Raw genomic sequence first — 14,743 nt, 5'->3', positions numbered from 1 at the left:
ATGTATTTATTTTTATATTTTCATTCACTTATCCATATGTTTTGTATGCACACTTATTTTTCTCATAGCAAAAAAAAAAAAAAAAAAAAAAAAAAAAAAAGTTGTAAGAACAAATAATTGTTAACGCAAAAGGGAGAAAAAGAATGCAACAAAATTTGAACATATATATAAATATGCGAACATCTTTTAGCGTCAAACTTGCCAACAGGTATCACATACACATATATATATATATATATACATACATACAGGAGACAAAATGCATAAGTAAAAGGGAGAATAAACTATATATGCACATTTGTAAGTATAATGAATCATTTCACTTGTGTATTATATGTATATACAATATATGTAGTACATTATGCATACTAATTTTTACATTTCTATGACTTCGCACACATTTTTGAAGAAGTATGCTCCCATATTTTCAAGTATTCAAATCATTTGTGAACATACATTATTATAATGTCGTGTCTGAACTTCCTTTTTTACAAATAATGCAACACCGTAGGGTACGGGGAAAAAGACTACTTGTTGGCTAATATTTTATGTGTTTTGGTACGGATAATTTTAAATGGTAAAAATTCAACAAAAAAATAAATAAATAAATAAAAATAAAAATGCCTCTCACAATGACAATTACTCATTCTGCAGATAATGATGTTAATATGTAATGCGTTAGGGATGATGATCGCGAAAAGGAAAGAGAAAAAAGAAGTAGGACATGAAAAAAAAAGTGTATATTAAAATGATAAAATGACTATCCCAATTATTATATGCTATTTTGTTATCCCTTTTTTTTTTTTTTTTTTTTTTATTCTTTTTTTATTTTTTTCACTTTTTTAGTAACCCCATTGTATGAATCATCACTGAGCATTCTTTTTTTTTTTTTTTTTTTTTTTTCCCTCACCCAAAATATATCTACACATACCGGCGCAATGATAATATTTTTTTAACAGAAAAAAGACCTTACAAAAAGATTGTTTTATAAACAATAAAAAACTATTTAATATGTGAAGAAATGACATTCATTACTTAATAATATTATATTCCTACGCATACATATACATGTGTGTAAATAATTATATATGTATATATCGACTTATGATATAAACGCGTAAAAAGGTATATGTTTTAAACATGCAGAGAAAGGTGTTCATACGTGTAAACATCTAATCATTTAGAATGTCTTACAATTTTGTGTACACAGAAATCAAAAAACACGACATAGAAATAGAACACCGTATTAGTATATGATAATGTTACAAGTGTTGCAACTATTGGAAGAAAAAAAACAAAATATTAAAAAATCATGTGAAAAAAGATCCTCTATTTCTTATACATGCCATTGACATAAAAAAAAAAAAAAAAAATTCCTATTTAATGTGTAACTATACGCACCGAATCAGTTGGATATAAATGAAATGCTAGCTGGTTGCATATTATAGTAGATATATTATATATACAAATGTCTCCATATGTATGTCATTTTTTTTTTTTTTTTCTCCTATTGTGTCAACGTTTAGCAAATTCTCCTACAAAACATGTAAATCAAAACCTGTTTATAATTTTCTCGATTTTTCTGTATTTTATTTTTGTTCTATCAACTCCACGTTAACAGTTTAACATTTTAATAATGTATATATGGAAACTCCTGTATAAATTGTGTGGACGAAAAATGAATGGCAAATTTTTTCCAAAAAAATACTTTTTCGGTTTGTTGAATTAATAAATGGAGGTGACAAAATGTAAGATATACTTGTAAAAATCACCTTTTTTTTTTTTTTTTTTTTTTGGACTCTTTTATCTTATTTACTTTTTCCTATTTTCTTTTTCCTTTTTTCAGTGTTTTTTATATTATTGTTTTCACATTTATCTTTTATATTATTTTATTTTTTTTCCTTATCCCTTTTTATATTACCCCTTTTTGTTTATACGCATTATTGAGTTTATTCATCCATTTTTTTCAGCATTTAAAATTTGTTAACTATTGAAGAAACAGTTACACATTTATGCTGTGCCTGAATTACTGAGTCAAGTTATATAGGAATAGATATATAGGAGGGGGAAAATGTAAAAAGCTCTTCTTTGCCAATATGTAGTATATTATACATTCCTCTTTTAAGTTCATCTTCTTGATTCAAAATTGTACATTTGTGAAAAAAAAAAGAAAAGATTCATATGTGCCATGACAGGCAGTAAGTTTTTTACATAGTATGTATGTAAATTCTGGCAGTGGTGATTTCATATTTATTTTAAAGAAAAGATAAGGAACATATATATATATATATATTTACATATATATGCATAAATACAACATTTTATGTACGAGAAGAAAGGAGCAGAGATAACCCTCTACATGTTTGGGTAGCTAAACTCTTTTTGCAAAATGAAAATCAGCGATATTCTTAATGAATCCAAATTAAATGAAAATTTGAAAGCAAAGAAAAATGCTTTGGGGTTGGGCATAGAAAAAGGGAAGATGGAAATGGTAGTAAGTGACAATGTGTTGGAAGAATTCGAAATAAAAAGTAAGATGAGAAAAGTATGTTTGGGGATACCAACGAAAGATTTAGATGTTAGAAATATTTTGAGATTACTAAAAGAACCCATTTGTTTATTTGGTGAGGATAGCTATGATAAGAGAAAAAGGTTAAAAAGTGTATTAGTAACAAAATATGATAAATATATTATAAAAAAATATAACGACAACATTGATGAAGTGGAAGAATTTAAAAACATTTTAAAAAGGTATTACATAGATTTTAGTAAATTGTATGATGTAAATTCACCTGAATATTTAAAAATCAATGAATTGGAAGAACAGCTAGGAACTAAACGATTGAAACAGCAAAGTATAGCGGCGAAAGGTATTAGTGTAAGGAGTACAATAAAGGAAAAATTTTACACAGAGAGTACCGAAGAACTTAAAATAGCTCGTTTAGATTTAACATTAAAAACTCTGCCTAGAATATTATTACACAAAGAAATGATAAATAAATTCCAAAATAAATATTCAAAAGGTGATTTTGAAAAGTATATTTCATCTTACAATGAACATATGAAAAATGAATTTGATTTATATATCTCTCAACTAGGGGATGATAGACCATTAACTATGGGGAAATTTTCACCTGACAATAGTGTCTTTGCAGTGAGTAGTTATAATACGTATATAAACATATTTAATTATCAAAATGATAATTATAATATTGTGAAAACTCTAAAAAATGGACATGATGATAAGATAAATTGTATAGATTGGAACTACCCCAATAATTATTCCTATTATAGTACATTCAATTATAAGGATGTAAGAAAGAAGGATTTAATATTAGCTTCATGTTCGTCTGATAAGACTTTCTGTTTGTGGAGACCTTTCACAAAAGATGAACTTGATGACACAACAATTTCACATAAAGATTCTCGTACACAGGCGGACGTAAGAAAAAAGGGAGAAAAAAATACTCGACCCGGAAATGAATACAGTGATAATGATCGAGTGGATGAAAATGACGAGGATTCCAAAAATACAAATCGTAATAATAAGCAGAAGGGAGAGACAAAAAAGGATAACAGCAGCAACAAGCATTTGCTGTGTAAAGTGAAAGCACACGATGATAGAATAAATAAAATATCATTTCACCCGTTAAACAAACATGTATTAACATGCTCAGAAGATGAAACTATAAAATTTTTCGATATCGAAACACAAGAAGAATTGTTTTATCAAGAAGGTCATAACACGGTAGTATATACAGCTACGTTTAATCCATATGGAAATTTATATCTCTCAGGCGATTCTAAAGGGGGGTTAATGCTATGGGACATAAGAACAGGAAAAAATATTGACAAAAAAAAAATGGTTCATAATAATTGTATAATGAATATAAACTTTAATCCCTTTATGCCTAACATGTTTTGTACATGTTCAGCTGATAATACTATTAAAATATTTGACATGCGAAATTTCACAATTTCTTGCAATATACTTGCACACAATAAAATTGTAACGGATGCAGTTTTTGAACCAACATATGGTAGATACATAGCATCTAGTTCTTTTGATACGTATATCAAAATATGGAATTCTGTGAATTTTTACTGTACCAAAATTTTATACAATAATGATAATAAGGTGAGGAATGTTGATATATCCCCTGATGGAAACTTCATATCATCCACCTCTTTTGATAGGACTTGGAAATTATATAAGAATACTGAATTCCCGAAAGATAATATTCTCTCCCATTTTTTCTGATTCCACAATGTGACATGCAAAAAGCTATGTATCGCAAGTTCATTTTTGTATTGAATGTTGTTGTGATAGTTTGTCTTAACACAAATGCAACTTCACATCGGGTGAGATCGTTATGCAAACGTCGTAATATAATGTTCATTCCAACTGCTTCATAGTTCAAACCATGCTATATTGATAATACATATATGATGGAAATATTATATAATGCAAAATTGGTTATTAGCCTAGCATCCCCTCCACCCATTTCTCCAGAGGGGGGTAGTTACTAATTTGAAATAGTAACAATTTATTTGTTCTTTTGCGCATGCATCGTTTAGTAGAATCAAAATGAAGTATATGCTGATATGTACACGAAGTGTTTCTCCTTTTTTTTTTTTTTTTTTTTTTTTTTTTGTGGGTCACACATGACTCCGTTGTCTATTATTTTAAAAAAAATTTTACTTTATATATTTTCTCCTTTTCTTCTCTTTTTTTTTTGTTTTATTTATATGGGTTCAAATTTCTCTGTAAGAAAACTTCTATTCTAAAGAATTCCATTTGCTCCAAAAGAATTTTCATGCGCTTCTATGCGTAGGCTGTTTTGTTGTTCACTGCTTTCGACATTATGTATATGAATGTGTATAAATGTGTTTCAATACATGAATGTAATGTATATGAGGCACGTGTGTGCAGCTTTTTCTTTTTTTACTTTGCTTTACGTATGCATTTGGTTCTAGTTATTTATTTTGTTCTCTTTTTATATTGTTTTCTTTTTGTTTTGTTTTGTTTTCTTTTATTTTTTCTTGTTTCAACTCATTAAAACAGCTTTAAGTATTTTAAAAAGAATTAAAAAATTACTCCCACGTTGAGGAGAAATAACCCCTTTATAGATATTTTTTTCATTTAACGCATTTGTGAAAAAAATATATATATGCTAAACAAAATATTTTAAAATTGGTGATTTGAAAAGTATGATGAAATGTGGGTTGGGTGGGATATAGTCTCACAATATACCTGCGGCGTAGTTACAAATTTGGCTTTTCTCTCGTGAGAGGGGGAAAAAAAGGAATATATATATATATATATATATATATATATATATATTTTTATTGAAGGTGCATATTCAGTATGAAAGGACCAGATAGAATTACTCATTCATTAGTGCAAAAATGAGTCATTTTTTTTTTTCTGCGACCATTTTGATGTCAAGAATTGGCAAAAATTATATACCAATGTGTGCTTCCCATGTGGGAGAAAAAGAAGAACGGATTAGTTAACATTTTATTTTATTTTTCTTTAACAGAATAGCACAATGTGGAGGCTACCATTAAATATTGATTCCACATTTATAACTAAAGTGAATAAAAAAAAAATATATATATACCATCACTTGAAAGAACATACATTATTATCATGTCATGAGAAAAAGTTATAGAACAGGGCGATAAAACCATATTATTATAAACTGTTATCAGTGCAAAGTGAGAATGTAGACTATATGTGGCACTTCTATGTAATACTTACCAAGTGCTTGAGTTTTCCCCCTTATTTCTTATTTTGTCGATAACATAATAAAAAGTACGTACTCGATATGCCCTGGGTTAGGTAAATTTCCTTTTTTACTTCATCCTTTGGAATAATCCTTGTCACCATTTTGTGAAATGACAAAAACATTCTCTCTTTTCATGAATAGAATAATATGCCGTGAGAAAACAGTATTATCACTCCCCCATACTTTTGTCAAAACACATGAACGTATGCCTATATTTAACTGCATAAACAGAGGGAGGACATTTGGGACATATGGAGCAGTGACAAGGAAAAGGCAAAAACAGAGGGAAAAATTTTATGAAGAAAAATATAAACATAACCCTAACAACATACCTAAATTCTCAAAAGTAAAAAAGGGAAGTAGAGGAGGGTGGATAAATAACCCCCTAAAGGAAGTTACCAAAAACAATGGTAAGAATTTTGTATACGAACAAAAGGTAGAAGAAGAGATAAGTTCAGAAGAAAGGGAATGCATTAATAGTCTTATAGAAATTCGTAAACAAATAGCAAACAGGGAAATTTATTCTTGTAATATGGGAAAGAAAGATGAGAGGGAGCAGCAGGAGCAGCAGCAGGGGAGAAACTACCAAGACATTTCAAAAAATATAAACCTTTTTTCCATATGTGAAAATTTTATCGATAAAAAAAAAGAAATAATTAACAAAATTGAAAACCCACAATATTTTGTCGACACACATATAAAAAAGTTGGTTAACGAATATAGTAACATAAACCATTTGCACGATAATACTAATGTAACTACATACCCGAAGGTACCAGCATATTTGAAAGATCTCCATAAGAAGAAGAGAAATACCTCAAGGGTGAACACCCTCGATAAGTGTAAAATTGTACGGGAAGAGTTAGGAACTGATGCTAACATCCTTTACACGAAGGGAGAGAATCAAATGGATGATTCCCAACAAAAAGGTGGAAGAATGAAAGAACAACAAATGATAGATGAATCAGATAGTGTTATTACACAGACACGGAAAAGGAACATGGATGATAAAATATTACAAAAAATATTGTTAGATGGAAAGAGCTGCATTTCGAGGGAAGATATTGGCACACATGGTGATGACAATGGGAACGACAAGGGACAAGAGGAAATAAAAAACGAAAATGTAAAAGTAAATAAAAAATTAGACATTGTTCCCCCTTCTAACTATTTACATGGCATAAATGACACAGCAGATCTTGGTAAAGTAGAAAACGACACAGAGGATCAAATTTTGAAAAAGATGTACATTGAGGACATTTTAAATTACGTAGATGAAGGAGAAGAGTTAGACATAAGTTGCTTAGATACCTTCACGACATTGAACACAGCAGATAGAAATAGAAAGCTGGGATCCCTTTTTAGCAGTCATGGGGCTTCGTTCATATTATATAATAATTGTATAATTCCATCAAAGTTCTCCACAGGAACAATGAGCGAATATTTTCACACAAGAAATGGTTGTAGTTTATTTGATAAATCATACCAATTAATAATAAAATTGACGGGGAAGGATTGTGTTTATATATGTAACCATTTCATTTCTAGTGATATATATGATATGAGTAATTACGACATCTGTTACACTTGTATACTGGATAACAAATCTTATATATTAGACACGGCTTATGTGCTAAAATTGGAAAATGAAATAATATTAGTTAGTTCAGGATTTTATAAAAAGGGGGTGTACGAATTTTTAAGTGACTATATTTTATTTTGCAAAGACAGTGGTATGGATGTTCATATTCAAGTTGAAACTAACAAGCGGGTGTTATCTTTACAAGGGCCGCTGAGTAGCCTAGTTTTTAATGACATATTGGATTATTATAATATAACAAATATGGAGAAAGATGATAACAACAGAGCAATAAGGTACTTAAAAAATGTTATAAAAATGGATAGAGAATATGAAGTTAGGGGGTCCTTGTACTTTAAACGAGAAGAACAGGAGAGTAAGGAATTTTTTAAAATACCATATATGAGTTTCAAAAAATTGAATATGGAAAATAAAGTAAATAATATAAAAACTGTCACAAGTAGAAACTCTCAAGACGAATTGAATCAATATGAAATTCTTTGCATCCATTGTGGAGATACAGGAGAAGATGGATATGAATTCATTGTAGATAATAACATAAGTGATAATTATGTTGAATTATTTCTAAGTCATGTAAAAGTAAAATTAGCTGGTGCATATGCGTTAAATATGTTGAGAATGGAATCTGGATTCCCCATTTATGGCATTGATATTTTTAAAAATACTACCCCTATTAGTGCTTCCCTAGCTTGGACATTAAAATATAAAAAAATTAAAGAAAAAACTATTTTTGGATATCAAAACCTTTTGAAGGAATATAGTATAAAACCTAAATTCTTACGTATTGGTATTATATGTAATGAATTAATTTTTAAGACTTGCAAAATATTATCTTATCCTTATAAGCAACCCATTGGATACGTAACCTCCTGCACTTGGAGCCCAGTCTACAAAAAGCGAATTGCGCAGGGTTACATCAAAAGAGAGTTTGCGAAAAATAACGAAAAAGTTCTTATATCCATACCTACTGATATACCTCAGGAATTTTCAAAAAAAAAAAAATATAAAATAATGAGGAGTAGATCAGCCCACAAGTTTACTCTCGCCCAGGTGTGTGCATTTCCATTTGTGGAGCACAAATATTGAAACAGGGTGGAAAATCCTAACGTGAAAACAGCGGTTCGTGCTTGGGAGATTAGTGCAACACGGACATGTGGATATATACACGTATATGTGTGGATTAATGTACAGTAATATTATTCTACCTGGGAAGTAGCATCGGGCACCTCAATTTAAGTGTCTCTCACCTTGCACACCTATTTATATGCGTAAAATGTACTTTTTACAACAACATTGGTACATGTTTTTTTTTTTTATTTTGCAAATTTTCGCGGAAAAGTGTGTATGCATGGGGGAAAGTAATGGAAATTGAAAATGTATACGTGTGTAAGGAGGTGCATATATTAACATACACATATTCTTATTATATATATATATATATATATATATATATATATCTTTTACGCCGATGCAGATGAATTATTCTTAAGGAAAAGTTAATAACGATGCCCACAAAAAGTGTAATAAAGGGTTTCATCTTGCATATTTTTCCCTACTTGCTCGTTTTATACTGTTTTTCTTTATTTTCCCTTATTTTCTTTAATTTATTATTATTATTTATTTATATTACTTCATTTTGTTTTCAATCCAAGGTGAGACAGATAAGCTTAATCCTTTTTTTTGCAAAAAAGAAAAGAGAAAGAGCATAGGAAGGAAATGCATACAATACATAATTATAGCTTTTTTCTCTCCACAAATTTAATGTTTTGTTTAAATTACACTTCTTTATTGTTCCCTCTTTTTCACTTTTCCCTTTTTAATGTGCCTTTTCTGCATCCGCCATTTGATAACAATTCAAGTAAAAAAAAAACGAAAATGTGTGTCAATGCAAAAATGCTTGTTTGCATTTCACATTTTTCGCCTTCGTAAAAAAAAAAAAAAAAAAAAAAAAAAATGCATACACATATACACATACAAATATACATACACATATACAGATACAAATATACATGCACATATACACATACAAATATACATACACATATACACATACAAATATACATACACATATACACATACAAATATACATGCACATATACACATACAAATATACATACACATAAATAATGTACGTGAATAGAATCAAGCTTTTGTTAATAACTTTATTGCTTTCAAATATCAAGCATTTCCGACCTTTGTATTTTTTGATTTATTTTATTTTTTTTTTTTTTTTCTGTAATAAACAAACTTGATGCATTTAAAAAAATATGCAAGGCAGATAAGAGAAGAAAAAATTGTAGAACTTACTTGCACACATGAGTATGAGTAAATATATATGTAATAAACTTTATATGTACTGCTTAACACAGTAATGCACATATACAATATGCACCTATAAGGAAAAACATTAAACGGACAGGCACAGCTATAATTTTCTTCTCAGACCTTACCATTTACTGTTAATAGAAGTGAGTACGCATACTGCAGAGTCACATTATACTCCATTGTTATGGGATGATATAAAAGACAAATTCAAGAATTCTCAAACGCTTTGTACAAAACATCTCTCTGTTTTTTATAAGTGATAAAAACAATTTGGAGTAACCAAAAGATGTGTGGTATAATTGAAGTGTACATCCCTCTATATGCGCTAGAGTTGGGGAGTGCGCATAAGCATCTTGTATGAACTTAAATATATATACACATATATGAAATGCGTGCCGTATATATATATATACATATGTATATATACACGAATGAGGATCTGAAGCCAGGGTGAAGGGAAAAACGAAAGCTGACATATGCAGAGTGATTCTTTATGTTACCTTTGTGCACGTGAATTAATAAGTTTACATCCAGCTTTTAATTTTTATTCTGTTTACTAAGCAAAGTTTTAAGGATTCATTTGAAAATTTGCAGAATTACAACTGAGGAAAGTGAGCAATTTGAAGGTAACGGACTATAGAATTTGTTCACTTTTCGCATATAAAAATTGGGAAGTTATAGAACAAAAAAGGAATTTGAAAAAAAAAAAAAAAAAAAAAAAAAAATTGATGTTGAATAAGTCGGAACAGGATGACCCATTGTTATCCACAAGGTTACATACGCTGCACCTGTTACGAGACTATCTTTGCGAGTTTACAACTTCGAGAAAATTTATAAAAAATCAAGATTTTTTTTAAGAAAAAAATCATAATTTTATATTATTAAACTGAAGGTAATTTTTTTTAATTTTTTTCGACGAATGGATCCTCAAGGAATTACCAGATGATAGAAAAACAGAAAGCATGAACGCTTTTATAAACACATTTTTAACTGCTGCGCCCGTAGGAGCAAATATATTTGTACCTTTGGTCGAACATTTTTTTTAGCATCCTTTTTAAGCTTCTTTTTTAAGAAGCATTTTTAAGTAACATTTTTAATTGACATTTTTATGTGACATTTTTAAGCGACATTTTTAAGCGGTATTTTTAAGCGACATTTTTAAGCTACATATTTAAGTGACATATTTAAGTGACATATTTAAGTGACATATTTAAGTAATATTTTTAGGAATCCTTTTAGGAAAGGTTTTTATGCAGGATTTGCAAGCCTTTTTAAGATTTTTTTTTTTTTTAATGACCCCAGTTAATTATACTTTATAACACCTTTTCACTTGCGTTGTTTTCTCCGTGCCATATTATTTTATTGGCCACAGAAACAAAAGTTCTAAAAGGATGGGGGAAGTTTCCTCAAAGCATTCCCTGAATTATGGATGCTTGAGCGATGAGGATGTAGAAAAGATAAGGAAAAAATTTAATTTAAACAAAAAAGAAATAAACGAAAGAATCCGAATTCTAGATTTCATATATGTATATCCACATATTTTAAGACCATACATCGCCCTTGTACTTCCATCATTTCATGAAGTTTTAAGAAAAAGTAATCGAAAAAATGAGAAGAGAGCGAATAATTATGCATTAAATTATGCTTTAAATATCATTTTTAACAAAAATAGTAAAAAAGTTAGTAATGAACTATCCCTACAGGATATCATAAATATACTCCATTACATTCGTACCTCCAAAACACGAGTCCTTGTAAGGGTATTATTTGGAAGTTTTCTAAAGTATATTGTATCCGAGGGTAGCAATAGTAGGATAATTAATAATGATATTCGATCAACTAAATTAAAAAGTGTGGAAAAGAATGAAGGAGTTGAAAATGAAAATTGCATGGAAAGAGTATCTCTTAAGGAAAATGGGGAACGAAATGGGGAGAAAAATGAAAAAAAAGTAGATAATTATGATTCTGTTTTTTTCACTCCCAATCGGAAGGATTCGGATGCTTGCACACATTCAAATGATGACGTTACAAATGAGGATGGAGAAGAAGTAGCAGTGCAGGAGAAGGGTGGTGATATTCATAGCAGTAATTACAACAATTACAGCAATCAGAGCAATTACAACAACTGCAATAATCATAATGATTATGAAGCCTCTTCTGGGGAGACAGACGATTTAGGAAGAAATCATAACTCGTTTGAATTCGTTTTTTCAGACTCGAACATAAACACAATAAATAAAAATAAAAAGAAAGAAAGAAATTATAAATTCATCAAGGATAATATATTCTTTCTAGATAATCATAAATTAAAAAATCGATATCCACGAAATTATCTTATGAAAGATTTAGTATCAGTAGAAGAAGCTATACATCATCTATTCACGTATATGTATATTGAACAACTATACATTCTTTGTTCAAGTAATATACTATTTAAATTAACCAATAAATATCCCCTACCTGAAAAAAGTAATTTTTTAAAAGATTCTGCAACAAGTGTATATGATGATGTTGGAACAATGAAGAGGAAAAACAGCTGGGATGTATCTTATTTTTTTAATGAAGTATTTTATTCATTAGAAGCTACCCTAGATTTTCGAAATATTATTACAGGATTCAGATTATTTGTAAACTCCATTGATAATAATAAGCATTCCATATATTCCCTGGCCATTGAATATATCAGTTCTACATTTACAATCTTGAGCGATAATTATGCAAGAGCTACATTTAAACATTTTATGAATAATGAAGAAAATGTATTATTAGGAGGTGGAGGGATAGAAGGTCACCTCGAGGAGCACAAAAAACAAGACACAGAAGAAGGAACGGAAGGAGAGAAAATAGATGAATTTGAAAATTTCAATGATATTTGCATTAACAGTATTGAACTAATACATTCTATATATACTAATATGAAAAGAAACGAAATAATGAAAAAAAAAGAAAGAAGTGATCAAGATGAAAAAATAAATGTAGAAAAATATGAAAAATCTTCTACGATAGTAGCAATCCAAAATTCAACGAATGGATGGAGAGGTTTATTTTTGAATAAAACGAGTAAAATATTAACAGACGAAATTGTTTTTAGCCTAAGACAATGTTCCCCTTGCTTTATGAATAATGAATGGTATAGATTATATGCATCATGGAAAGAAGGAAGGAGTTTTAATAGGTTTATTAGCTGTCTTTTTCATTATGAATCACCAATTGTTATTGTAATAAAGACAAAGGATAACCAAATTTTAGGAGCTGTATCTACAACACCCCTTAAGGATTCCCATTTATTTCAAGGTTCATCAAACGACTTTTTATTTTCAGCACATCCTGTATTTAGAATTATACGATCAAATCAATTTGGTACAAATTACGTGTACCTCAATAGCAAAAATTCCTTCTATCCAAAAGGCTTAGGATTCGGTGGAAGATCCGAATGTTTTCGATTATTTTTGAGTGATGAATTTAAGGATTCTTATTGTACGCAATCTGATTATACGTATAAGAGTGGCCACTTGTACTTTCCTCACTACCAGAAGGATAAGTGCAACTCCCCGAGCAGTAATAACAGCCATGGTCGCAGCGATGAAGACTGCAATGGAGACGTGAATGGAGGTAGGAATAACAATTGTAACACTCACAATGGTGGTAATGTGCACAACTTGAAGCATGAGCATCGGGTATATGAAGACGAGGATGACGATGACAATTACAATGCAGACAAATTTCTGTACAAATTATCCATCAATGAAGTTGAGGCATGGGGATGTGGAGATAAGAAGGCAATCGAGCAGCAGATTCTGATGCAGCAAAAGGAGGAAGCCTATAAGCAGGAGAGATCAACAGATAAATCAAAAATTGTGCAAAACAGTTTCGATAAGGAATTCCTCTTATCCAATGTTTTCGTTGGAGGAAAGTACGAAGAACTCTCCTTAGATAAATAAAGAGAACATTATAATCAAGCATTGATGTACAAAAATGTCAATACAGGTATATATACTTATATACATATGCGCCTCCCACATGTTAATGTAAAAACCTCACCCATCTCCACAGGGAAGCCATATAACGTGCGTACTAATGTAATTGCATATATGCACATGCGTTTACATTCATTTAATAATAGGAGGAAAGAAAAATTAAATGCGAATTGTGAACAATTATGCCTTTTTAATAGAGTTTCATACAATAGATTATTTTAATTTTTTTTTTAACTCAACTATATGTTGTTGTACGCTACAAAAACAGGAACATATAGTCGTGGACGTGATTTATCAGTAAGGCTAAAATTACCTTCTTTTTCGTCTTTTTTTTTTAGCATTTTTTTTCTACGTCTTTTTCTCACTTTTTCCCGCTTTTTTCCCAAGTATTTTTTTTTTTTTTTTTTTGTTTTTTGTTATAAATATACAATGCACGCACTCACAGCAGTTGCAATTTTTTTTTTCACATTCTAATTACAATTAGACAAATGAGTAAAAACAAAAAAAGTATATATATGTATCCGTGGAAGGCGACCCTTTCCACGATATTGCAAAATTGTTCATATTTGAGATACATTCCACTATTTGTCTGTACCGTTTGTCCCTATCGCGTGTTCGTTGCGTTTATCTCTGCAGTTTATCTGTACCGTTTATTTGTACCATTTCTGTTTAAACCTCCACATATGTGCAACTTTTTTTGTTCCATTTAGCTGCTTTTATCAATTCACGTTATAAAGTAAATGTATATAAGATTAATTACTTGTATAAATATGCATGTGTAATTCGGAGATCTAAATATTTTAAAAAAAAAAAAAATTTCTTTCAAATACATTAAGTATAGCTTAAATAGAGATGTTTTTTTTTTTTTTTTTTTTTTTTTTTTTCTGTTGACTAATATGTGCGCTTATAATAAACATAACAAGTCCCACTTTTAGGTGAGGCATATCATTTTCGAATATTTTTCAGGTTAGGAGAAAAGGATGAAAAATCTTTCTACTGTCCCCGCCTTTCCTCAATATTTGAAGACATTTCTTATTTGTCTAACATAT

The 14,743-nt window shown here is 29.6% G+C and overlaps 3 protein-coding genes across 3 annotated transcripts; all 3 read left to right on the top strand.

Annotated features, from left to right (window-relative positions):
- Positions 1 to 2,389: 2,389 nt before the first annotated feature.
- PGO_121280 (U4/U6 small nuclear ribonucleoprotein PRP4) lies at positions 2,390 to 4,261 on the top strand (the record flags this gene model as incomplete). The annotated part of the gene is made up of 1 exon (XM_028688924.1): positions 2,390 to 4,261. The coding sequence occupies one exon, from the start codon at positions 2,390 to 2,392 to the stop codon at positions 4,259 to 4,261; it is 1,872 nt and encodes a 623-aa protein (XP_028544725.1).
- Positions 4,262 to 5,901: 1,640 nt separating this feature from the next.
- On the top strand, positions 5,902 to 8,478 carry PGO_121270 (aminomethyl transferase; the record flags this gene model as incomplete). Its single annotated transcript, XM_028688923.1, has 1 exon — positions 5,902 to 8,478. The coding sequence occupies one exon, from the start codon at positions 5,902 to 5,904 to the stop codon at positions 8,476 to 8,478; it is 2,577 nt and encodes an 858-aa protein (XP_028544724.1).
- A 2,630-nt stretch (positions 8,479 to 11,108) lies between these two features.
- On the top strand, positions 11,109 to 13,658 carry PGO_121260 (hypothetical protein, conserved; the record flags this gene model as incomplete). The annotated part of the gene is made up of 1 exon (XM_028688922.1): positions 11,109 to 13,658. One exon carries the CDS (start codon positions 11,109 to 11,111, stop codon positions 13,656 to 13,658), a length of 2,550 nt encoding a protein of 849 aa, XP_028544723.1.
- Positions 13,659 to 14,743: the final 1,085 nt, after the last annotated feature.

The sequence above is a fragment of the Plasmodium gonderi genome (genome assembly GCF_002157705.1).
Source record: "Plasmodium gonderi DNA, contig: Chr12, whole genome shotgun sequence".
NCBI classification, from domain to species: Eukaryota; Apicomplexa; class Aconoidasida; order Haemosporida; family Plasmodiidae; genus Plasmodium; species Plasmodium gonderi.
Note: the sequence above shows the minus strand (reverse complement) of the source record. Positions and strands in the feature narration are given on the sequence as shown.